The 23,799-nt window shown below is 41.0% G+C and overlaps 1 protein-coding gene across 3 annotated transcripts in view; it reads left to right on the top strand.

Moving 5' to 3' along the window:
* Nucleotides 1-8,405: 8,405 nt before the first annotated feature.
* Nucleotides 8,406-23,799, top strand: part of usp40 (ubiquitin specific peptidase 40) — a 72,105-nt gene continuing 56,711 nt past the window's right edge. For all 3 annotated transcript variants that reach the window (XM_061896110.1, XM_061896109.1, XM_061896111.1), the window contains exons 1-9: nt 8,406-9,095; nt 9,160-9,227; nt 14,099-14,212; nt 19,114-19,278; nt 19,350-19,496; nt 19,570-19,713; nt 19,784-19,912; nt 19,986-20,102; nt 20,187-20,294. In XM_061896110.1, the coding sequence (XP_061752094.1) occupies nt 8,900-9,095; nt 9,160-9,227; nt 14,099-14,212; nt 19,114-19,278; nt 19,350-19,496; nt 19,570-19,713; nt 19,784-19,912; nt 19,986-20,102; nt 20,187-20,294 (1,188 nt within the window). In that variant the 5' untranslated portion in view covers nt 8,406-8,899. The remainder of the gene's footprint in view (nt 9,096-9,159; nt 9,228-14,098; nt 14,213-19,113; nt 19,279-19,349; nt 19,497-19,569; nt 19,714-19,783; nt 19,913-19,985; nt 20,103-20,186; nt 20,295-23,799) is intronic.

Raw genomic sequence — 23,799 nt, 5'->3', positions numbered from 1 at the left:
ACATATACTGTACATATATATTCACTGTACAAACATACATATACTGTACATATATATTCACTGTACTAACATACATATACTGTACATATACATTCACTGTACAAACATTCATATACACATTCTGTTCATATACAAGTACATATACATACATACACTCATGCACATAATCACGTTTCATCAAACATATATCAACGTTGTTGCCCTAGGGCAGGGGCCGGGAACCTTTTTGGCTGAGAGAGCCGAGAAAAACAAATATTTTAAAATGTATTTCCGTGAGAGCCGTATAATATTTTTAACGCTGAATACAACTGTCAGGTTCAAACACTGATGACATGTATTAAACAGACAAGAAGCAAGGAATTCAACAGAGACTGGATTCAATTTAGCTCAATGAGGAGAAACCCGTAGACCTGTACCTTGTACAGTGTCGCCCCACAAGAGAATTTTATGCCTCCTAACAACTAAATGCGTGCATCTCTCATTCTTTTTATTAACATTGTTATTCTGAAGTTAACCAATAATAAATAAAATACTCTTGACCGTTAATGCGACTTGTTGAACAGGTGCGGTAGAAACGGATGGATGGATTCAAATGCATGAGAATGTTTTATATTTGGAACGTTATTTTTAACACTGTGCTTACCATCGGAATTATTAATTACTTATCGTGTTAAGCAACGTCAGCTAAGATTGATCTGAGAGCCAGACGCAGTCATCAAAAGAGCCACATCTGGCTCGAGAGCCATAGGTTCCCTACCACTGCCCTAGGGTAAACTGGGTAACACATGGCATATTGACAAAGCTTAACCTATTGTTACTATAACAATCTACAAGACTAATATAGGTTGCCTCTCTCTCTTCCCCTCCATCTTTCGGTATTCCTTTTTATTTATTTATTTTTTAATTTTATTTATCTTTCTAGTTATTATGTATACGAATTGTTGCATTTAAACAACTGTATTGTTGATAATAGAGGTAAACTATTAGTATTGTTCATAATCAATAGCGCTTTTTCTATTGGTATTTGTATTGCTCCAGTTTTAGTGTAAAAATGGTCAATGTCATTTCTATATTATTTATTTCACTAACTGCTTATTTGCAATCACTTTTACGATCATATTTGTACATATCGTATGTGCTGGTGTTGTTCTATTGTTGTTGTTGTTTTTGTTGTTATTGTTGTGTTTGCTGTTGTTGTTTTTGTCTCTCTGTCTAATCCCCCTCTTATCCCCACAAGTTCCCCCTCTATCTTCCTTTTTTTCTCTTTCTATCCCCTCCTGATGATAATATAAATACATTTAATAAAGTCAAATTCAAATAAGGCAACAAGAGAAGTATCCTACATATCTCTTTTGTATAGTAAATCTGAACAGCCGATATGGGCATCTACATCAGATTTGCCTGAGAAGCTGGACAGGACAAAAAAAACAAACAACAAAAAACAACAACACAGTAATTTTTAAAAATCCCTCCTTTTTTGGGACCACCCTAATTGTTGTAAATTTCACCACTAGGGAGTGCAAATGAGACATTCTCTATTAGATCCAATGGTTTTCCGTGTTGGGACCAGGATTTACAGGTGCTGGTCATATTATTAGAATATCATGAAAAAGTTGATTTATTTCATTAATTCCATTTAGAAAGTCAAACTTGTAGAATGTATACATTCATTCCAAACAGACTGATACATTTCAAGTGTTTTTTGCCAAAAAGGAGATGATTATAGCTGACAACCAATGAAAACCCTAAATTCAACATCTCAGAAAATTAGAATTTGGTGAAAAGGTCAGATATTGAAGACACCTGGTGCCATACTCTAATTAGCTAACTAACTCAAAACACCTGGAAAAGCCTTCATTTTGATTCTGTATGAGACACAATCATGGGGTAGACTGCTGACTTGACAACTGTCCAAAAGATGACCATTGATACTTTAAAGAAGGAGGGCAAGACACAAAAGGTCATTGCCAAAGAGGTTGGACGTTCCCAGAGCTCTGTGTCCAAGCACATTAATAGAGAGGCGAAGGGAAGACAAAGATGTGGTAGAAAAAAGTGTACAAGCAAGAGGGATAACCGCGCCCTGGAGAGGATTGTCAAACAAAACCGATTCAAAGATGTGGAGGAGATCCACAAAGAGTGGACTGCAGCTGGAGTCAGTGCTTCAAGAACCACCACGCACCGACGTATGCAAGATATGGGCTTCAGCTGTCGCATTCCTTGTGTAAAGCCACTCTTGAATAAGAGACAACGTCAAAAGCGTCTCGCCTGGGCCCAAGACAAAAAGGACTGAACTGCTGCTGAGTGGTCCAAAGTTATGTTTTCAGATGAAAGTAAATTTTGTATCTCCTCTGGAAATCAAGGTCCCAGAGTCTGGAGGAAGACAGGAGAGGCACAGAATCCACGTTGCCTGAAGTCCAGTGTCAAATTTCCACATTCGGTAATGGTCTGGGGTGCCGTGTCATCTGCTGGTGTTGGTCCACTGTGTTTCCTGAGGTCTAGGGTCAATGCAGCAGTCTACCAGGAAGTTTTAGAACACTTTATGCTGCCTGCCGCGGACCAATTTTATGGAGGTGAAGATTTAATTTTCCAACATGACTTGGTACCTGGACACAGTGCCAAATCTACCAGTACCTGGTTTAAGGACCATGGTATCCCTGTTCTTGATTGGCCTGCAAACTCACCTGACCTTAACCCCATAGAAAACCTAAGGGGTATTGTAAAGCGGAAGATGCGAGATGCCAGACCCAACAATGCTGAAGAGTTGAAGGCCACTATTAAAGCAACCTGGGCTCTCATAACACCTGAGGAGTGCAACAGACTGGTGGACTCCAACCACGCCGGATTGCTGCAGCAATTCAGGCAAAAGGAGCTGCAACTAAGTATTGATTGCCGTACATGCTGAAACTTTCCATGTTCATACTTTTCAGTTGTCCCACATTTCTAAAAAATATTTTTTGCTACTAGTTGTAACTAATATCCTAATTTTCTGAGATACTGAATTTGGGATTTTCAGTAATTGTCGGTACTAATCATCAAAATTTAAAGAAATAAACATTTCAAATATATCACTATGTGTGTAATGAATTGATATAATATGTAAGTTTCACGTTCTGAATATATTTACTGAAATAAATCAACTTTTTCATGATATTCTAATAATATGAACAGCACCTGTATGTCCTAACTTATTCACCGGTCCTCATATGGAAGGTACGTTTCCTTGTTGATGTCTCAAGAACACACACACACACACACACACACACACACACACACACACACACACACACACACACAAACCCAACCCCGAGGCTCGTAAGCATGTATATGCTCTTGACTGTCAATCTACATTAAACATATGATAAACGAAACATATGTTTAATGGTACACAATAAACATTGTGGTTTAAACTGCGCCGCGGTGGCTTGTGGGAAATTAAGTCTTAATCGGTATTGATTGATTGATTGATACTTTTATAAGTAGATTGCACAGTACAGCACATATTCCGTACAATTGACCACTAAATGGTAACACCCCAATAAGTTTTCAACTTGTTTAAGTCAGGGTCCACGTTAATCAATTCATGGTAAAATCTTTCAAGTGGTGCGGCTTCATAGCTTACCAAAGTTGTACTAAAACATTTATGATAGATTTTTGCGCTCCGTGTGTAATGTTCTATATTTTCAATGGAACATTTAAAATGTTGGTGTTGTTTACATGAGACCCATCATAGTCCAGTTTTCACACATCTCTTATGTTTGACTGCCATCTACTGGCCACACTTATCATTACACCATGTACCAAATAAAATAGCTTTGAGGTGGGTATGCTCAACCAAAATGATTCCTTACATTAAGCCAGTGGTCTCAAACTATATTTACCTGGGGGCCACTGGATGCAGAGTCTGGGTGAGGCTGGGCCGCAAGAAAAGATTTCTTGAAAAAAAATATTGCATACTCCTCAGCATATCTAGTTCTATAATGACGTTTAAAATTGTATCCCTTCTCACACCGCAACTTTCTCTGTGCAAATAAGACACGTCAGGGTGCCACTGTGCTCAACAAATAAATATTGCATCTCCCACTTTTCCTAGAATTGTCTTTGCTCATCACTAACCTTTCTCTTCACTGCAGGCTTTGAAAAAAAAAATTTTTTGGGGTTGTGGAATATATTTGTATTTAGCCAACACACAGAGAATAATGCTATTTCCGCAATGTATGTCGTCCCGCTTTTCCTCCCTACAGCAACACGGCGGTCGAAGGATAATAACCGGGAAAGTACAAGGATGGCGAGCGCAAAAAAGTGAAGGCTCCCGGAGTGTTATCCGGCATCATATAGGAATATATCAGGGGTCTGCAACCTGCGCCTCCGGAGCCGCATGATGCTCTTTGGCCACTCTGATGTGGCTCAGCTGCACAATCGCCAACCCCCCCCGATTGTATTCCGGTTCTCTGAGCCTCTTCCGGACATCACCCGGGGTCAACATTCATCGATTTTCACTCCGACAACAATATTGAAGGCGTGCCGTGATGGCTTTACTTTTAGCGTCCTCTACATTTTGACGCGTTTCACAAAATAAAGAAGACAATGGGAGCCACAACCATTATTGCAAATATCTGCTAGTGGTCACCCTTATAACAGTAATAAGGGTGTGCCATGAAGCCATTGCCTTTAACGCCTTCTACAACATATACAGACATCTTGCCAGTCCAGTCACATGTTGTATGTGCACTATATGGCTTCCACAGATACACGTACACGACTGCTTGTGAAACTGGGTGACACAGAGTACACTGAAGGTTGTGACATAAACAACTTTAACACTCTTACTAATATGCACCACAGTGTGAACCCACACCAAACAAGAAGGACAAACACATTTCGGGAGAACATCCTCACAGTAACACATTATAAACGCAACATAACAATTACCCAGGATACCATGCATCCATGACTCTTTCAGACCCCCGCACCCCCAACCCCGCCCACCTCAACCGACGCACGGAAGGGGGGGGGGGGCGGGTTTTGGTGCTAGCGGGGTGTATAATATAGCCTGAAAGAGTCATGGATGCATAGCATTTTGGGTAATTGTTATGTTGCGTTTATAATGCGTTACAGTGCGGTTGTTCTCCCGAAATGTGTTTGTCATTCTTGTTTGGTGTGGGTTCACAGTGTGGTGCATATTAGTAAGAGTGTTAAAATTGTTTACATCACAACCTTCAGTGTACTCTGTGTCACCCAGTATGCCTTGCAGTCATGTACGTATATCTGCGGAAGCCACACACATGTGACTGGACTGGCAAGCTGTCTGTACATGTTGTAGAAGGCGTCAAAGGCAATGGCTTCATGGCACGCCATTATTACTGTTATATGGGTGACCACCAGCAGATATTCGCGATAATGATTGCGGCTCCCAATGTCTTCTTTAATTTGTGAAACGGGTTAAAATGGCTCTTTGAGTGGTAAAGGTTGCCGACCCCTGAAATATATGTAGTGTTCACCATGTGAGGCAATGCAAATTAAACAATAGAAAAAACAAATAATGGTTTGAATTGGTCCAGGTTATCGGGGACTGTAATTACTGACGGACAGGTGTCGCGGTGGGACTGCAGCCAGGTACATAAGAAAACCTTCGTCTCCATGGCAACGTCTCTGTCGCTTTCACTCATTTGCCACTTTTCCACTAACACTGGGGTATTTTGGACCCAAATAACTAAAATTGTCTGTCTGGAGCCAAATAGTAGGTTGGTGGGTGGGCTCGCTGTGGAGTTTACAGTTACGGTGGCACAATTAGCCCCAAACGGGCTAACATCACGACTAACGTGTTACACGTCCAATTCGCCCAGCGACTTTCTGTCGGCGTATTAGCGCTGGGGTCCAGTGCACCAAAGTTTTGTATTGTTGCTCGGTCCTTCGGCGGAGTGCTTCGGAAGCTATCGCACTGCTCGTCTCCCCCGCCCGGAGTTTTTACAGCGGTACCGGTGGAGGGAGCAAGAGAGAGACACTCACACACATAGTGACAGAGAGAGCTCAAGAGAGAGAGCAAGCGGGCGAGCGGTGGAGGAAGAGCGCGTGTGGGCTTAGTGGAAAAGCGGCAAAACGTTTCTCTGCTTGCATCACGCAAGTGACGTCAATGTTCGGCCCTCGAGAGCCATATACCACACCGTGGTTGGTAGATTCCTTTATTTCCGCACACAATGCTGTCAAGCGCCATTCATATAAAACTTGAGGGCCGCACCCACATTAAACTTTCATATTAAAGCCCTACTGAAACCCACTACTACCGACCACACAGTCTGATAGTTTATATATCAATGATGAAATATTAACATTGCAATACATGCCAATATGGCCGGGTTAGTTTACTAAATTGCAATTTTAAATTTCCCGGGAGTTTCGTCTTGAAAACTTCGTGTAATGATGACGTGTACGCAAGACGTCACGGGTTTTTAGGAAGTGCGCACACACACAGCTAAAAGTCGTCTGCTTTAACGGCATAATTACACAGTATTTTGGACATCTGTGTTGCTGAATCTTTTGCAATTTGTTCAATTAATATTGGAGAAGTCAAAGTAGCAAGATGGAGTTGGGAAGCTTTAGCCTTTAGCCACACAAACACACGGTGATTCCTTGTTTAAAATTCCTGGAGGTGAAACTTTAGTATAGATCAGAGCGCGGTCAAGCGAACATGAATCACGACGGAATGTCAACCAGCAGGTTTCGGTGAGAAAATTGTGGTTAAAATTTGCTTCTTATTGGAGAAAAGTTGAGCTTGTACCGTCCATAGCTGCCGTCGACTCCCCTGAGACATTGGCGTCAAGACACCCATGGATACACCCTTCCGACTATCAGGTACTATTGTGAATTGAATTATATTTATATAGCGCTTTTCTCTAGTGACTCAAAGCGCTTTACTTAGTGAATCCCAATATCTAAGTTACATTTAAACCAGTGTGGGTGGCACTGGGAGCAGATGGGTAAAGTGTCTTGCCCAAGGACACAACGACAGTGACTAGGATGGTGGAAGCGGGAATCGAACCTGGAACCCTCAAATTGCTGGCACGGCTTCTCTACCAACCGAGCTATTCCGCCTATTAAACTCACTAAAACACTAGCAACACAATAGAAAGATAAGGGATTTCCCAGAATTATCCTAGTAAATGTGTCTAAAAACATCGGAATCCGTCCCAATGCAATCGCGGTTTTTTTTTTAAGTTTTTTTTTTCTTCTAGTCCGTCGCTATCAATATCCTCAAACACGAATCTTTCATCCTCGCTTAATTTAATGGGGAAATTGTCGTTTTCTCGGTCCGAATAGCACTTTTTGTTGGAGGCTCCCATTAAAATCAATGTGAATATGTGAGGAGCCATCAACATGTGACGTCATCGTCTGCGACTTCCTTTAGAGGCAGGGCTTTTCTCCAGTTGCGAACTTTATCGTGGATGTTCTCTACTAAATCCTTTCAGCAAAAATATGGCAATATCGCGAAATGATAAAGTATGACACATAGAATTGACCTGCTGTCCCCGTTTGAATAAGAAAATCTCATTTCAGTAGGCCTTTAAGGTGGGGGCCACAAAATAACGTCTCAATTATACCATGAATTGATTTACATGGACCCCGACTTAAACGAGTTGAAAAACTTCGACAGTGTGCCTAATGCAGTGTGCCTAATGCCCACGGGCCGCAAGTCTGAAATATCAGCCTCCTCCATTTTGAAAATGATGACAGGGCAAGTGTCACTCGTGACGTCACGAGTTTGATCAGGCGGTAATACTAAGCATGCGCTAATTATTTTGCGAACTAATTCAAGGCAGGCACATACTATATGCCCTGCTGCAATTCAAGGAAATACGGTATTTAAAAAAAAATCTCACGTACCCCTTGGCATACCTTCAAGTACCCGCAGGGGTATGCTTATCCCTATTTGAGAGCCACAGCCTTATAGTAACGGCCCTTAAGCATAAAGTTATGACGATAATAAATACATAATTATTCTAATACTAGGGGTTCGGTGAGTCGGCCTCGGGGGTTCGGCGGAGGTCAAAACATACCCCACTCATTGTGTAAATACAAACTTCTCCCTATCGGCGTATCATGGATACCCCTAAACAATGTTCCTTATAATGTTCCATCTGATTTACAGGCGTGTAATTAGTTGTGAGTTCCTGCACTGTGTTGGTTTTGTTCTTCGAACAAGGTGATGTTCGTGCACGGTTCATTTTGTGCACCAGTAAAAAAACATATAACTTTGTCTTGAGTTTGAAAAAATGAAAATAAATCACTAAAGAAGGGTTCGGTGAATGCACATATGAAACTGGTGGGGTTCGGTACCTCCAACAAGGTTAAGAACCACTGTTCTAACATGATGTAACTGAGCGCGAAATAAACTACAAGTCCCACAATGCCTTGCGATCATTTCCTGTCAGAAAACAAGATGGCTGCCCGCTATCCGCCGACGGCATCTTTATTTACGTTCGTCGCTTTAGGTTTAAAACAGGTTAAGACGGGCTTTTTAAACCCTCCAAAACATACATAAATGTACCAAATTAATCGGGGTTTCGGCAGGCAAGTTCACACTTTTTTTCTCTAGACGCTGTTTGGTAGCGACGGGCAGAGTTTTCATTCTGAATGACTGAGCTGTGAAGCCAGGTGAGACAGTCTTGGTCATTAGCTGCTTGTTGGCGAGTTTATTCAAAAATATATTAATAAATACATTTTAAGACACGTTTACGAGTTGCTATTATGTTTAGCCCCGTCAAGTCATCTTATTTCCGCGTCAGTCCGGCAATTGTCAACAGAGAACTGGGAAAGACCAAAATCAAAATGAGATAGCAACAGGTGGCCTGGGCGCGTTTACACGGGCGGCGAAGCCGAAACCAAACTAAACAAACAAAACGTCATGTTTGGGAATCTTTTTGAGGAGGCGGAGGGGGGTGAAGATGGCTTCTCCTCTCCTTCTGCTTACTCTGCCAAGGTGGGAGATGAGCCCCCGGCTCCCCGAGGAAGGAGCAAGCTATGCGGCATCAAGAACCAGGGAGGGACCTGCTACCTCAACTCTCTGCTGCAGACCCTCCTTTTCTCCCCTGAGTTCAGAGGTGAGAGGTCAGCGATGAAACATAATGTCTGCCAACTGTGTTGATGGTTTTGATTTCTGTGCAGAGGAGCTGTTCAGTTTGGGGACGGAAGAATTGGGATGTCTTGAGGACAAGGACAAAACGGGGACCAAAGTAAGTGCTGCAAAATGTAAATATGAGCTGTGACCAGGGGCTTCACGGTGGAAGAGGGGTTAGTGCGTCTGCCTCACAATACGAAGATCCTGCAGTCCTGGGTTCAAATCCAGGCTCGGGATCTTTCTGTGTGGAGTTTGCATGTTCTCCCCGTGAATGCGTGGGTTCCCTCCGGGTACTGCGGCTTCCTCCATTTTCCAAAGACATGCACCTGGGGATAGGTTGATTGGCAACACTAAATTGGCCCTAGTGTGTGATTGTGAGTGTGAATGTTGTCTGTCTATCTGTGTTGGCCCTGCGATGAGGTGGCGACTTGTCCAGGGTGTGCCCCGCCTTCCGCCCGATTGTAGCTGAGATAGGCGCCAGCGCCCCCCGCAACCCCAAAAGGGAATAAGCGGTAGAAAATGGATGGATGGAGCTGTGACCAAAACTCCTTTAAGAATGTCATACTTGCCAGTAGATTGGACGTGTCCAGGGGCGTCACTAGACCTAATACTGTACTGGGGCACAAATATAATAAAAAATACATAAATAGTGCTTCAAACTATGAAATCATATAAGATTATGTTGTATGGATCTCTGATTAACCACCTGAAATTAACTAATGCATTTGACCTACTTGTGCACTTTTTTACTCCAGACTTCTAAACTGCTACTGGTAAAAGCAAAAAGGAAGAGCAATGAATCTTTTTGAAATATTTATTGCAGTAATCATCTGCAAATTTAACATCTACAAAAGTAAAACAAAAAATAAAGCACTCCTACATCTCTGGGTTCTTTTATATTATTTAATTTCCATTTATGGCAATGTGGCTAATCCTATTTGAGATACACAAAACCATAAAATATACACAAAACAAAAAAGCCACAGTAGTAGAATAAATGAACAACCGTTGTGTGTCTGTTCAGGGAATCATTTTTTGAGAAGTAAACTGTAACGTCTCCTTTTCATTTTTGCAAAGTGGTCAATCACTCTGGACAGACATGGAAATATTACAGTAACTGTTATACAGTTGAACAGTGGTTCCCAACTGCTGGGTCGTGACATAAAAGTGGATTGTGTGTCATTTTCAGTGAGTCGCAGTCAGATGTGTGCATGAAAAAAAAAGTTTAGGGAGAAAAAAATCAAATTGTGGCAACAAAACCAGATATATTTAGCCATTTTTCTAGTGACTATTAGTGAGTATTTTAGCAAAAGGCAAACCGACTAACAAGTTGGAGGAGGACTCAGGAGAGACATGGAAATATATTTTTTTTAAATCTAAATGGGGCAACAAAACCCGATATTTTCAGCCATCTTTCTGAAAACAAATACAGAAATGTTACTATTTTTTCTGGAAACAAAACCAGATGCTTTAGCTGTAGCCAAAACAAGATTATTTTAGTCAAAGTCACACCGATTAACAAGACAAGTCTACTGTGCTATTTTTCTGTGAAATAAACTTGAATGATTTAAAAATTTGGCTCACGACTTGATGATAAGGAGAAATGTTTTTCTTCCTGAAGATAAACCATTTGAGAAGCACTCAACTCACACATGCTTACTCCAAATCATCATTGATGCAGAACCAGCAGACAATAACCAACATTATGTTTCATGTTCATTGGAAATTCCCCCGACAGCTCGTATAGCAAATGAATATGTTTGTCTTGATACAAGGAATAACAATAGCTAACTTAGCATCAACTTAAGACAATGATGTTGCCTAGCTAGCTAGGACTTCACTTACATCTCTCATTCCTCGCTTCTTCTCTGCTGCGGGCGAATAACTTTCTTAAATCCATCTAGGAGTTACAGTTTGAGTCAAATCAAAATCAAAATATTGTAATTAACAAATTGTTGTTGGCTAACGTTACCTACCTCAGCAGTGATTCAAATCCCCCCCCCCCCCCCCCTCTCTCTCTCTCAACCGAAGTCTCGATCCACACGTGAATAAATTACCATATTAAGTAGCCATGTGCTCACTGTTTCGTGGAGTGAATACAGTAGCAATCAATTACCATACTGAGTAGTATGTGCGCTGTTGTCTATGTCATGTAGACTTAAAACTCTGAAGCGTTTTTTTTTTTATTGGTGAAAATTTTACTGGGGCACTGCAGATCAACAGTGGGGCACGTGCCCCAGTGAAATATGTCTGGCGACGCCCCTGGACGTGTCATTGTGAAAATGCTTAAAGGCCTACTGAAACCCACTACTACCCACCACGCAGTCTGATAGTTTATATATCAATGATGAAATATTAACATTGCAAAACATGCCAATACGGCCTTTTTAGTTTACTAAATTGCAATTTTAAATTTCCCAGGAGTTTCTTCTTGAAAACGTCGCGTAATGATGACGTGTACACAAGACGTCACGGGTTTTTAGGAAGTATGAGCGCTACGCACACACACAGCTAAAAGTCGTCTGCTTTAACGGCATAATTACACAGTATTTTGGAGAACTGTGTTGCTGAATCTTTTTCAATTTGTTCAATTAATATTGGAGAAGTCAAAGTTGCAAGATGGAGTTGGGACGCTTTAGCCTTTAGCCACACAAACACACGGTGATTCCTTGTTTAAAATTCCTGGAGGTGAAAATTTACTATGGATCAGAGCGCGGTCAAGCGAGCATGAAACATGACAAAATGTCAACCAGCAGGTTTTGGTGAGAAAATTGTGGTTAAAAAGTCGCTTCTTACCGGAGAAAAGCTGAGCTTGCCCCGTCCATAGCTGCCGTCGACTCCCCTGAGACACTGCGCGTCAAGACACCCGTGGACGTACCCCTCCGACTATCAGGTACTATTTAGCTCACTAAAACACTAGCAACACAATAGAAAGATAAGGGATTTCCCAGAATTATCCTAGTAAATGTGTCTAAAAACATCAGAATCAGTCCCAATGCAATCGCGTTTTTTTTTTTTACTTTTTTTTTTTTTTTAGTCCTTCGCTATCAATATCCTCAAACACGAATCTTTCATCCTCGCTCAAGTTAATGGGGAAATTGTCGTTTTCTCGGTCCGAATAACACTTTTTGTTGGAGGCTCTCATTAAAATCAATGTGAAGATGGGAGGAGCCCCCACACTTGCGACGTCATCGTCTGCGACTTCTGGTACAGGCAGGGCTTTTGTCTTAGCACCGAAAGTTGCGAACTTTATCGTGGATGTTCTCTACTAAATCCTTTCAGCAAAAATATGGCAATATCGCGAAATGATCAAGTATGACACATAGAATGGACCTGCTATCCCCGTTTGAATAAGAAAATCTCATTTCAGTAGGCCTTTAAAGGAAAATGAAAACGTATGTATGGAGTTCGGGTGTTGGTGGAGGCAACAGTTATAAAGTCATCTAAAATAATTTGTGTTAAAAAGGGGGCTGATAAATATACAGTGGGGCAAAAAAGTATTTAGTCAGCCACCGATTGTGCAAGTTCTCCCACTTAAAATGATGACAGAGGTCTGCAATTTTCATCATAGGTACACTTCAACTGCGAGAGACAGAATGTGAAAAAAAATCCAGGAATTCACATTGTAAGAATTTTAAAGAATTTATTTGTAAATTATGATGGAAAATAAGTATATTGTCAACCATTCAAAGCTCTCATTGATGGAAGGAGGTTTTGGCTCAAAATTTCACGATACATGGCCCCATTCATTCTTTCCTTAACACGGATCAATCGACCTGTCTCCTTAGCAGAAAAATAGCCCCAAAGCATGATGTTTCCACCCCCATGCTTCACAGTAGGTGTGGTGTTATTGGGATGCAACTCAGTATTCTTCTTCCTCCAAACACGACGATTTGAGTTTATACCAAAATGGATACATGGACGATACAGCAGATAATTGGGAGAATGTCATGTGGTCAGATAAAGCCAAAATATAACTTTTTTAGCAATTGACAAAAACTTTATTTATTAAAATTATTAGCAGGTGACTTTTCAAATAATGCTACATATTAGCAGTCATGCTGCTTTTGGTAGCAACGGTTGTGCCCCACACTTGACAAATAAAGTTGTCCATTCGACATCTTCCCACTTGAAGTCGAACATCCCCAAGACGATGGACCCCTTTGCTGTTTTTCTTTGGAATTAATTCTTCCTTCATTTGCCCGCAGCTAAAAGCAACTGCGTGAGAACGTATACTCGAATATTACGTTATAGTCATTTTCTATATCGCACAGAGACAAACCCGCGATATATAGTGTAAATCAATATATCGCCCAGCCCTACCAGAAACCCTTGCAGCACTAACTCTTCCGGGACGCTACAATACAACCCTCCCCCCAATACATACATTCATTTACTGTCATCTTTTTGTAACACAACTACATCAGTGAATTAAAATACAGAAGTTCTTGTAATAGATGATTAAGTTGGTCATGATTAACATACTGGGAAGAAGAATATCATGTAGAGAGTTTAGACCAAAAGCATAAACACAAAAACAAGAGGGAAACATTTAAAAAAACAAAAAAAAGACAGCTGCTATATCCAGGTGCCACTTCAGCGGCGCCTATTTTACATAAAGCAACAAAAGTACAATGCAATGAAAAACAAAAAAATTGTAATAGATAATTTGTATTGTGCACATTTCATTGCTCATCCTTAAGGTAGACGAAGCTGCTGCATGCTGACCACTCATGTCACTTCAAGTACAGAATTCTTGTGGAGTTGATTAAAAGCAGGAGTTAACGTTAGTGCTAATGCCAATGTTTTTGACCCGGCGCTAACGCAAGAGCCCGGTTTGTATTTTTTTTATGTAGTCTACCCCTCTAGCTACTGTAAGATGCTCGGCAGGTTTATTAAATAAAGGTTTTAACTAAAGCATTGTATGTATGTGAGTGTACCCTGAGTGCTGTGAAGTGTAATAAGGCTTATTTTTGTGCTCCTCAGGTCCGAGTGATCCCACTGGAGCTGCAGAGACTTTTTGCTCGACTTCTGCTGGTGGACCAGCAGAGTGCCTCCACTGCTGACCTCACTGACAGCTTTGGCTGGAACAGCAGCGAGGTGTGTGTTCCTGAGAGGCTCAAGTTACTTGTGTACTTAGCGATTGAATCATCACTCTGTGATATTGGATGTACAGTGGGGCAAAAAAGTATTTAGTCAGCCACCGATTGTGCCAGTTCGCCCACTTAAAATGATGACAGAGGTCTGTAATTTTCATCATAGGTACACTTCAACTGTGAGGGACAGAATGTGAAAAAAAAATCCAGGAATTCACATTGTAGGAATTTTAAAGAATTTATTTGTAAATTATGGTGGAAAATAAGTATTTGGTCAACCATTCAAAGCTCTCACTAAGGGAAGGAGGTTTTGGCTCAAAATCTCACGATACATGGCCCCATTCATTCTTTCCTTAACACGGATCAATCGCCTTGTCCCCTTAGCAGAAAAACAGCTCCAAAGCATGATGTTTCCACCCCCATGCTTCACAGTAGGTCTAGTGTTCTTGGGATGCAACTCAGTATTCTTCTTCCTCCAAACACAACGAGTTGAGTTTATACCAAAATGAATACATGGATGATACAGCAGAGGTTTTGGAGAATGTCATGTGGTCAGATGAAACCAAAATATAACTTTTTGGTGTAAACTCAACTTGTCCTGTTTGGAGGAAGAAGAATACTGAGTTGCATCCCAAGAACACCATGCCTATAGTGAAGCATGGGGGTGAAAACATCATGCTTTGGGGCTGTTTTTCTGCTAAGGGGACATGACGATTGATCCGTGTTAAGGAAAGAATGAATGGGGCCATGTATCGTGAGATTTTGAGCCAAAACCTCCTTCCATCAGTGAGAGCTTTGAATGGTTGACCAAATAATTATTTTTCACCATAATTTATAAATTATTTCTTTAAAATTCCTACAATGTGAATTCCTGGATTTTTTTTTTCGTATTCCGTCTCTCACAGTTGAAGTGTACCTATGATGAAAATTACAGACCTCTGTCATCATTTTAAGTGGGAGAACTTGCACAATCGGTGGCTGACTAAATACTTTTTTGCCCCACTGTAGCTAAGAGATAAGGCAGGCCCGTGGAAAGAAGGGATTGAATTTTTGTCAAGAGGCAGTCCAGCTGCATTGGGATGACACAACGCGTCAATTTTGGAAAATAATTCCATCCATCCATCCATTTCCTACCGCTTATTCCCTTTCGGGGTCGTGGGGGGCGCTGGCGCCTATCTCAGCTACAATCGGGCGGAAGGCGGGGTACACCCTGGACAAGTCGCCACCTCATCAACATTTCAAATTTTGATTTACTTTATTTTGAAAACCCTTCTTTTTGGTGTATGCGTCATGTTATGGATATGCTTTGTGTTTCAGTTTTGCATACATTTTGTTCAACAGTCACTTTTTTAACCCGTTTTTTTTAAGTCGGTCTAAAAGCTGGCTGTTTGTGGAGGCGTTCCTAGATGGCGATTGAAACCACACTTCACCCTCTTAAAAAGTGTCAAATTTATCTCTTAAAAAATGGGCATTTTTCAAATATATATCTTGAAGTCGTCGCTGCTATCTTTTTCAGACAGTTGACAATTAACTTCAAAAACTTATTGAGTCGCTGGTCATAACATTAGGTACACTGCACACTTGCCGACAGATCAGACAAGCTGTATTAGAAAAAATATGTTTTTGGCAGAATTTACGTCACTGCATGTTGCACGTCGCTTTATGTGAATGCATAGATTATATTAAAGTAATATTTTGTCCTACCTTTTTTGTGTTTCATCATTGCCCACAGCAGTAGGGTAGGTGTTTTTCTCCTTCTGCTTGAGCGCTAGCAATAATGTCCAAATAAGGACGCCAACCTCGATGTGACGTCACATTTACAAAAACACCCTAGGGGAAAAAAACATTCTAAACTGCATGCAAGTTTACACAAAAATTATTCATGATTTGATACTTTGGCTTTGTTTAACACAAGTTTCTAACTTTGAAGAAAAGACCAAATTCATCATGGGTCCTTTTTACTTTACATGTACTTTGCGTTTTCTTTGTTTTTGTGAACTGTACCAGTATTGTCAAAAACATGCAATTATATCCATAGAAGAAGAAAAGGCACTTACCTTGTCAAACATTGGAAAGTGTCTTGTTGCATGTCTTGGCATGCACATACTGTATGAGCCATACATTGAAATAAACCCTGATTTCATACACACGTTAATGTTAGTTAGCAAGGAGAGGCTAACATAAATCGCATGTGCCTTAATCGTAATGGCTAATGACTAGCATGAAAATGACCACAGCTATTACAGCTAACTGAGATGAGACGGCATAGCTCGGTTATTAGAGTGGCCGTGCCAGCACCTTGAGGGTTCCGGGTTCCATTCCCGCTTCCGCCATCCTAGTCACCACCATCGTGTCCTTGGGCAAAACACTTTACCCACCTGCTCCCAGTGCCATCCACACTGGTTTAAATGTAAAATTAGATATTGTAAGATGTAGATATGTAAAAGTGCTTTGAGTCACTAGAGAAAAGCGCTATATAAATATAATTCACCATCACCATTCACCAACTTTCCATCCATCCATCCATTTCCTACCGCTTATTCCCTTTTGGGTCACGGGGGGCGCTGGTGCCTATCTCAGCTACAATCGGGCGGAAGGCGGGGAACACCCTGGACAAGTCGCCACCTCATCGCTGGGCCAACACAGATAGACAGACAACATTCACACTCACATTCACACACTAGGGCCAATTTAGTGTTGCCAATCAACCTATCCCCAGGTGCATGTCTTTGGAGGTGGGAGGAAGCCGGAGTACCCGGAGGGAACCCACGCATTCACGGGGAGAACATGCAAACTCCCCACAGAAAGATCCCGAGCCCGGGATTGAACCCTGACTACTCTGGACCTTCATATTGTGAGGCAGACGCACTAACCCCTCTCCCACCGTGAAGCCCAAGAATTGTTTTTATTAGTTTTATTTTACAGTAAAATGATCTACTCACTTGTAATACTTCAATTTAAAGTAAAATCTTAACTAAATCAGTGACTGAGTTCTTAAAACACTTTTATTTCGAATCAATGTCTCCCATCAAAAATAATTAAAATCACTTTTATTGTTGCTTTTTTTTCCACCAAAAACAGCACCACTTTAAAATGGTACAGGCCTTTTAAAAAGCAAAACAAACTTTGATATAAGAAATATTGGATGAAAACAATACAATAAAATACAGTATACTACTGACAACTACAGTAGTTTTATAAAGTAATACAATAATAGTGTACAGTATTGACCTTAGCGAGTGGACTTCTAAATGATCTTCTTTCATCTGCTTCTCCATCAAACACGCCATCAGCAGCTTTTCCATATTTTTATGGATCTATTTCTGCAGTTCAGATATTCAGTATGGTGCAGGCTAGCAGCAAATAGCCTTGCCAAGGTAGAGACATGCTGGATCATGTTTTTGATGATTTCTTTATTTAATTCAATGAATATAATCCACTTCTCCTCCGCACTGTCCCTCACACTCACTTTCTTCCTCCTCATGGTGAAAAAACACCAGTTACGGTATGTCCATCTCTCGCTAAAAGTTAATGCTAGTGGGTAAGACCAGACGTCTTGGTCAGCTTCTACGGGGTTCAGTGTGGTATTTGCTATGCCTACTAACGGCAGGGATGCTTGTAACTCATAATTTCGCTTTTAACTTAAAAGGGAACAGCACTTTTTTTTTGTGGAATTTTGACTATCATTATGCGAGACAATTTATTTATGGGATTTTAAAGATAATAAACACTTGGAAGATGTGGCTCTAAAACAACTTCAAAACCCACATTCATAACAATTTGTAATGTGTAAAATATTTACCATATGTTGGTCATTTTAATCACTTCCGGGACAGGATTTCTGCAATGCACTTCTGACCACCGGCAACAAATGTGTTCCTACTTCCGTAAACAAACATGAATGTGTTTTTTCTAATCATGGCAGAATTGGTAAGAAACTAAGATGACTATTTTTGGACAAATTAGGATTCTCAATCTTTTCTTTTTGAAGCTGAGTATACGGAGGATGAACTATTGTTTAAAGAAGTGAGCATTAAGAAGAATGGGAAACAATCGAGCAGACGAAAGTTGAGAGAGTGAGGAAGGCGTAACTTTGAACGCGTAGATATGGAACTTGGAGCCAAGATATTGCGACATAAATGGAGTGCTCACCCGAATAAACCAGAAAAAACGTCCCAAGCCAGCTGGACCAAACGCACAACTGTCGAGTGAGTCACCATAATATTAATCATGATACACGCAGCACATCATGTGTGCCATTACAACTTCAGTACATACGCTGTTTGGCGAGCTGTGTACTAACAAAACATTAAATGTGGGCTGCTACTTTACAGATACTGTAATATGAATGTTCATATTTCTTAAGTCAGTACAGAATGGTGTCCTTTCGCAGTGTGTTGTGCATTACAAGTAGAAGCTAGCTTATTCCTTGCCGTAGCTGGCTGTTATGGCTAATACCGAAGCATACCGATGTGATACTAAGCTAGAAAATTAGTTCCTCAGTGTTCACTCTTACAATAACAATGTCGCTACAGCTTGGGTATTACACAGGTCACTGTATGTTAATGAAGTATTGTTGACCCTTTTTAAATACATTTTTAAAGAGATTTAGAGGTAGACTTGATCGCTCTCATTAGCTGCATTGCTACTGGCAAGAAACAAGCAGATTTTTACATGTTAGAATGCAAAAAAAAAAAAAAAACCCAAAACTTTTGTCTTATTGTCTCTCATCATTTTGGATGATATGCAAAATTCCCCAAAAAGTGCCGTTTCCATTTGAGGCATAAAAATTAGGCGAAAGACCGGTCTTAACTCCAAACAGTTTTAAGTTGAGGTACCACCGGATTTCATACTTGATTTAGATTTTAATTACAACATTCTGTCCTGGAACTCTTTGTGTCACAGGGAACAAACCAGCATGACGTGCAGGAACTCAACCGCATCCTCTTCAGCGCTTTGGAGCACTCTCTTGTTGGCACCTCCGGGAGCACACTTATCCACCGCCTGTACCACGGCACCATCGTCAACAGCATCGTCTGCAAGGAGTGCGGGAACGTCAGCCAGAGACAGGTCCTTGTTTAGGCCGGTCTTGCATAACGCGGAGCAACATCCACTGAGCCTGAATGTTTGTCTCTCTTCAGGAGGACTTCCTGGACCTGACGGTGTGCGTGTGCGGTGTGTCCAGCCTGGAGGCGGCTTTGTGGAACATGTTTGTGGAGGAGGAGTTGTTTGAAGGCAATAATCTGTACCGTTGTGCGCTGTGTGACAGGCTGGTCACTGCTGCCAAGGTGAGACTTCATGTAAAAACATTTGATCAAAATGTTTTTTTTTGCTTATTTTTTTTTATTGCTGTTCCCTTAGTCTGCCAAGCTGCAGAACCTCCCGCCCTTTATAACCATGTCCTTACTGAGATTCAGCTTTGACTTTGCTAAATGCGAGCGGTACAAGGAGACTGGACGCTACAGCTTCCCCCTCAGCATCAACCTACGACCGTTTTGTGAACAGGTACCACGCCACAGAAAACACACTTAAGTCACATTTCAGCACTGTTACTCAGCTGTGTTTGTGCTGACAGGCCGATGGAGATGACGCCGATTACTCCTACGAGCTGTTCTCTGTGATTATCCATAAGGGCGGCTGCTACGGCGGCCATTATCATGTTTACATCAGGGACATTGACCGACTCGGCCACTGGGAGCCGCCGGTGAGACAAAGTGGATGTTTGCGTTGAAAAACTGTACACTGGTGTCTTCAGGGTATCTTTTTGTTTCTATCAGAAGGATGACAACAAAAGAAATACGCAGACGGACGTCAAGCAGAAGGTCAAGGACATCCACGAGACCGAACTTAATGAAAATGACCCGTTGGGCATCCTCATGGCTATTATCTCACAGGTATGCACACAAAGGAGATTATTTTGCTTATGTTGTCTGTGATTCAACCAATCCATTCCCTTCATTTCCCGCTTTGTTTTGAAGGAGCCTTCAAAGAGCGTCCTATTTGACCAACTGGGCCAGAAAGTCATGGAAAAGATTGGTTCCTCCTGGAGTAAATCTTTCAGGAAAAACTGTGGCTCCATTGGCAAGGTGTTCTTTTTAATCACCCCTTCATTGTCCAAGAAGATTTTATGTGGTTGGTTAGTTTAGTTTCCCTCCTAATGTTCTCAGTACTATTTGCCTTAGCTTAGTTAGCAGGATAACTGAGAAACCAAGTTAGCTTGGATACCTGACTAACAAATGGTCACCAGTCTCTTAGAAAACAATCCACAAAATGAGTAGTGAATTACACCAACAAAGGTTTTACCAATTTTTTGCTAAACATAACAGACTTCTGCAAAAGTGGTTCGAGCGGTATCTCAACTTTCAAGCTTAATTGGTTGTGTGTTGGAGTGTTTATCTCAAAACACTTTATCTTAAATCAAAGTTGACCACTGAAGTCAATTTAATTGGTGTTTGACACCCCCAAAACACCACAATTTTAAAATGAAACATTCCCTTTGACAAGAAAAACAACTTGGATAAAAAATATTCAATGAAAAACTATACAGTACAATGTAGTACAAAAAACTAAAGTAGTTTTATGAATGAATCTAGCAGTATTTACTTTGGAAAGCAGATTTTTACGGTATCTCCTCCATGGATAAATGTCCACATTTTAGATATTATTTTAACATCTTTGACTGGTGTTAGACTCCTGCATTGGTATGACTAATGCTACGCTCCGACTGTTGCCTACAAACACTGTCTTGTTTTTGATGATTTCTTTATTTTATTCAATTAATTCCACTTTTTCTGTTCAGCAATGTCCACTTCACATGCTTGAAAACTCAAAGTTATGTCGATCTCTAGCTATAAGCCAATGCTAGCGAGGAAGACCAGATGTTTTGAACATTTATTGGGTTGTTCACTGTGACATTTGCTACGCCAACTAATGGTAGGGATGTTCGGAGCTCAAAGTTTTGTTTGCAACTTCAGGCACAACAGTTAGCTGAGGGATGACTCTTATCTCAAAACAGTTTGAAGTTTAGGCACCACCGTAGTTAGGTTTTTAACGACAGTTATTTAGGACTGCAATCTATCTGTGGCGGTGGGCTGCAGGGGGCGGACTAAATGACATCCAATTTGCACAATTGGCCATGTGCTTGTAAATTTTATGGACACCGTGGGAAACAAGGCGAGTAAAAAAACATGGAACACAAATAAAATGTGTAGAAATCTAAATACATTTCTTCCTTAACAAGATAGACCACCCTGGTAATGCTTTTCGATGGGGGGGCACAGTGGAGGGGCACAGCATGACCTGCTGCTACATGAGAAAAGTAATACGTTTTTTATGTTAGTGTTCAAAGGTGTCCAATAAGACCATAAACAAATTGCTGTCTTTTGCTAGTCATTTTTTTTTTCCCTAAAAAGGATATTTTAGAGGGGTTTGAATACTCGCCAAATATTGCTAAATTGGCAACACTAATTCCTCCTGTTTTGTCTGCTTCTTCTCTGGCAGACCTGGTTCGTAAGAGAGGTATGATGCCCCCTACTGTATAGAGTTGTAACAGCAAGCTACATTCACACACTGTCACACAATTGTCACGGCTTCTTACACCAGGCCTTATTTTGAGTTTGTTGGCATAGTCCTGTGTTTTAGTTGGATTTAGTTCCGGTCTAGCGCTCTTATTTGTTTTTTTTCTTCCTGTTTTAGTTTGTCTTTCTCATGCCTCAATGCTGTTAGGTCCACCTGAATTGAGTTAGTAATTAACAGCCTATTTAAGCCAGCCTTGCATTTAGTCAGCGCTCGAAAATTGACTGCTGTGCTACGCTGTTCTTTCTTTTCACGCCTTGCCATAAGTGTAGTCTTGTTTTGCGTTTCCGTATAGTCTTTTTGTGCACAGGCTCGCAGGTAGCGCCAACTCTATTTTTGACGGTCCGAATGTATTTGTTGCGGCTTGCCCCAAAATATATAATACATTTATATCTGGAAAACGCTGAATTGAATGGGGAAAAAAATGCTCAGATGTTATACTAGCTCACTAGTACATTTGTTTAGTTAGCAGGGTTACGACCATCAATTTTCCTGAATTTTTCCGTGAAACAATCCAGCTAGCTAGTTATTTAGTTAAATTGGTTTGTTAGGTCAAACCAAACTCTGAACACCTAAACAAAGGAAGAATCTATTACTATTGAACTATTGAACAAAAATATAAACACAGCAATTTTTTTTGCTCTCATTTTTAATGAGTTGAACTCAGAGCTCTAAAACTTTTACTATATACACAAAATACCTATTATTTTCAAATATTGTTCACGTTTTTCTAAATCTGTGTTATTGAGCATTTCTTCTTTGCCAAGATAATCCCTACCACCTCACAGGTATGGCATATCAAGATGCTGAATAAACCGCATGATTATTGCACAGGTGTGCCTTAGGCTACCCACAATAAAAAGACACTCTGAAATGTGAAGTTTTATCACACAGCACAATGCTACAGATGTTGCAAGTTTTGAGGGAGCATACAGTTGGCATGCTGACTTCAAGAATGTCCGCGAGAGCTGTTGCCCGTGAATTCAATGTTAATTCAATCTCTACCCTAAGCCGTCTCCAAAGGCGTTTCAGAGAATTTGGCAGTACGTCCAACCAGCCTCGCAACCACAGACCATGTACAACCATGTCCCAGTAACCACTAGCCACCTGGACAGCTGCTGCAACAATTGGTTTGTACAACCAAATAATTTCTGCACAATCTGTGAGAAACCGTCTCAGGGAAGCTCATCTGCATGTTCATTGATCTCATTGGGGTCTCTACCTGACTGCAGTTTATCGTTGGCAAATGCTCACATTCCATGGTGTCTGGCATGTTGGAGAGGTGTTCTCTTCACTGATGAATCCCGGTTTTCACTGTTCAGGGCAGATGGGAGATGATGTGTGTGGTGTCACGCGGCAGAGCGGTTTGCCGTTGTCAATGTTGTGAATCGAGTGGCCCATGGTGGGAAGGGGGTTATGGTACAGGCAGGCGGATATTATGGACAATGAACGCAAGTGCATTTTATTGATGGTATTTTGAATGCACAGATATCCTGTGATGAGATCCTCAGACCCATTGTTGTGCCATCCACTCGAGACCATGTGCATGGCCCCATGTTGTATGGATCGGTACACAATTCCTGGAAGCTGAAAACATCCGAATCCTTGCGTGGCCAGCATTCTCACTGGACATGTCACCCATTGAGCATGTTTGGGATGCTGTGGATCGGCGTATACGACAGCGTGTTCCAGTTCCTGTCAATATCCAGCAACTTCGCACAACCAATAAAGCAAAACTACACGTTTCAGAATGGCCTTTTATTGTGGGCAGCCTAGAGCACACCTGTGCAATAATCAAGCCGTTTAATTAGCCTCTTGATATGCCACACCTGTGAGGTGGGATGGATTATCTTGGCAAAGAAAAAAGTCCTCAATAACCCAAATTTAGACGGACTTGTGAACAATACTTGAGAGGAATGGGTCTTTAGTGTATATAGTAAAAAAGTAAATCATTAAAAACGGGAGCAAAACAAGTGTTGCATTTATATTTTTGTCCAATATATATTCAGTTGTAGA

The sequence above is a fragment of the Nerophis ophidion genome, linkage group LG03, assembly GCF_033978795.1.
Source record: "Nerophis ophidion isolate RoL-2023_Sa linkage group LG03, RoL_Noph_v1.0, whole genome shotgun sequence".
Lineage (NCBI taxonomy): Eukaryota > Metazoa > Chordata > Actinopteri > Syngnathiformes > Syngnathidae > Nerophis > Nerophis ophidion.
This window is presented reverse-complemented; position numbering and strand designations above follow the sequence as displayed.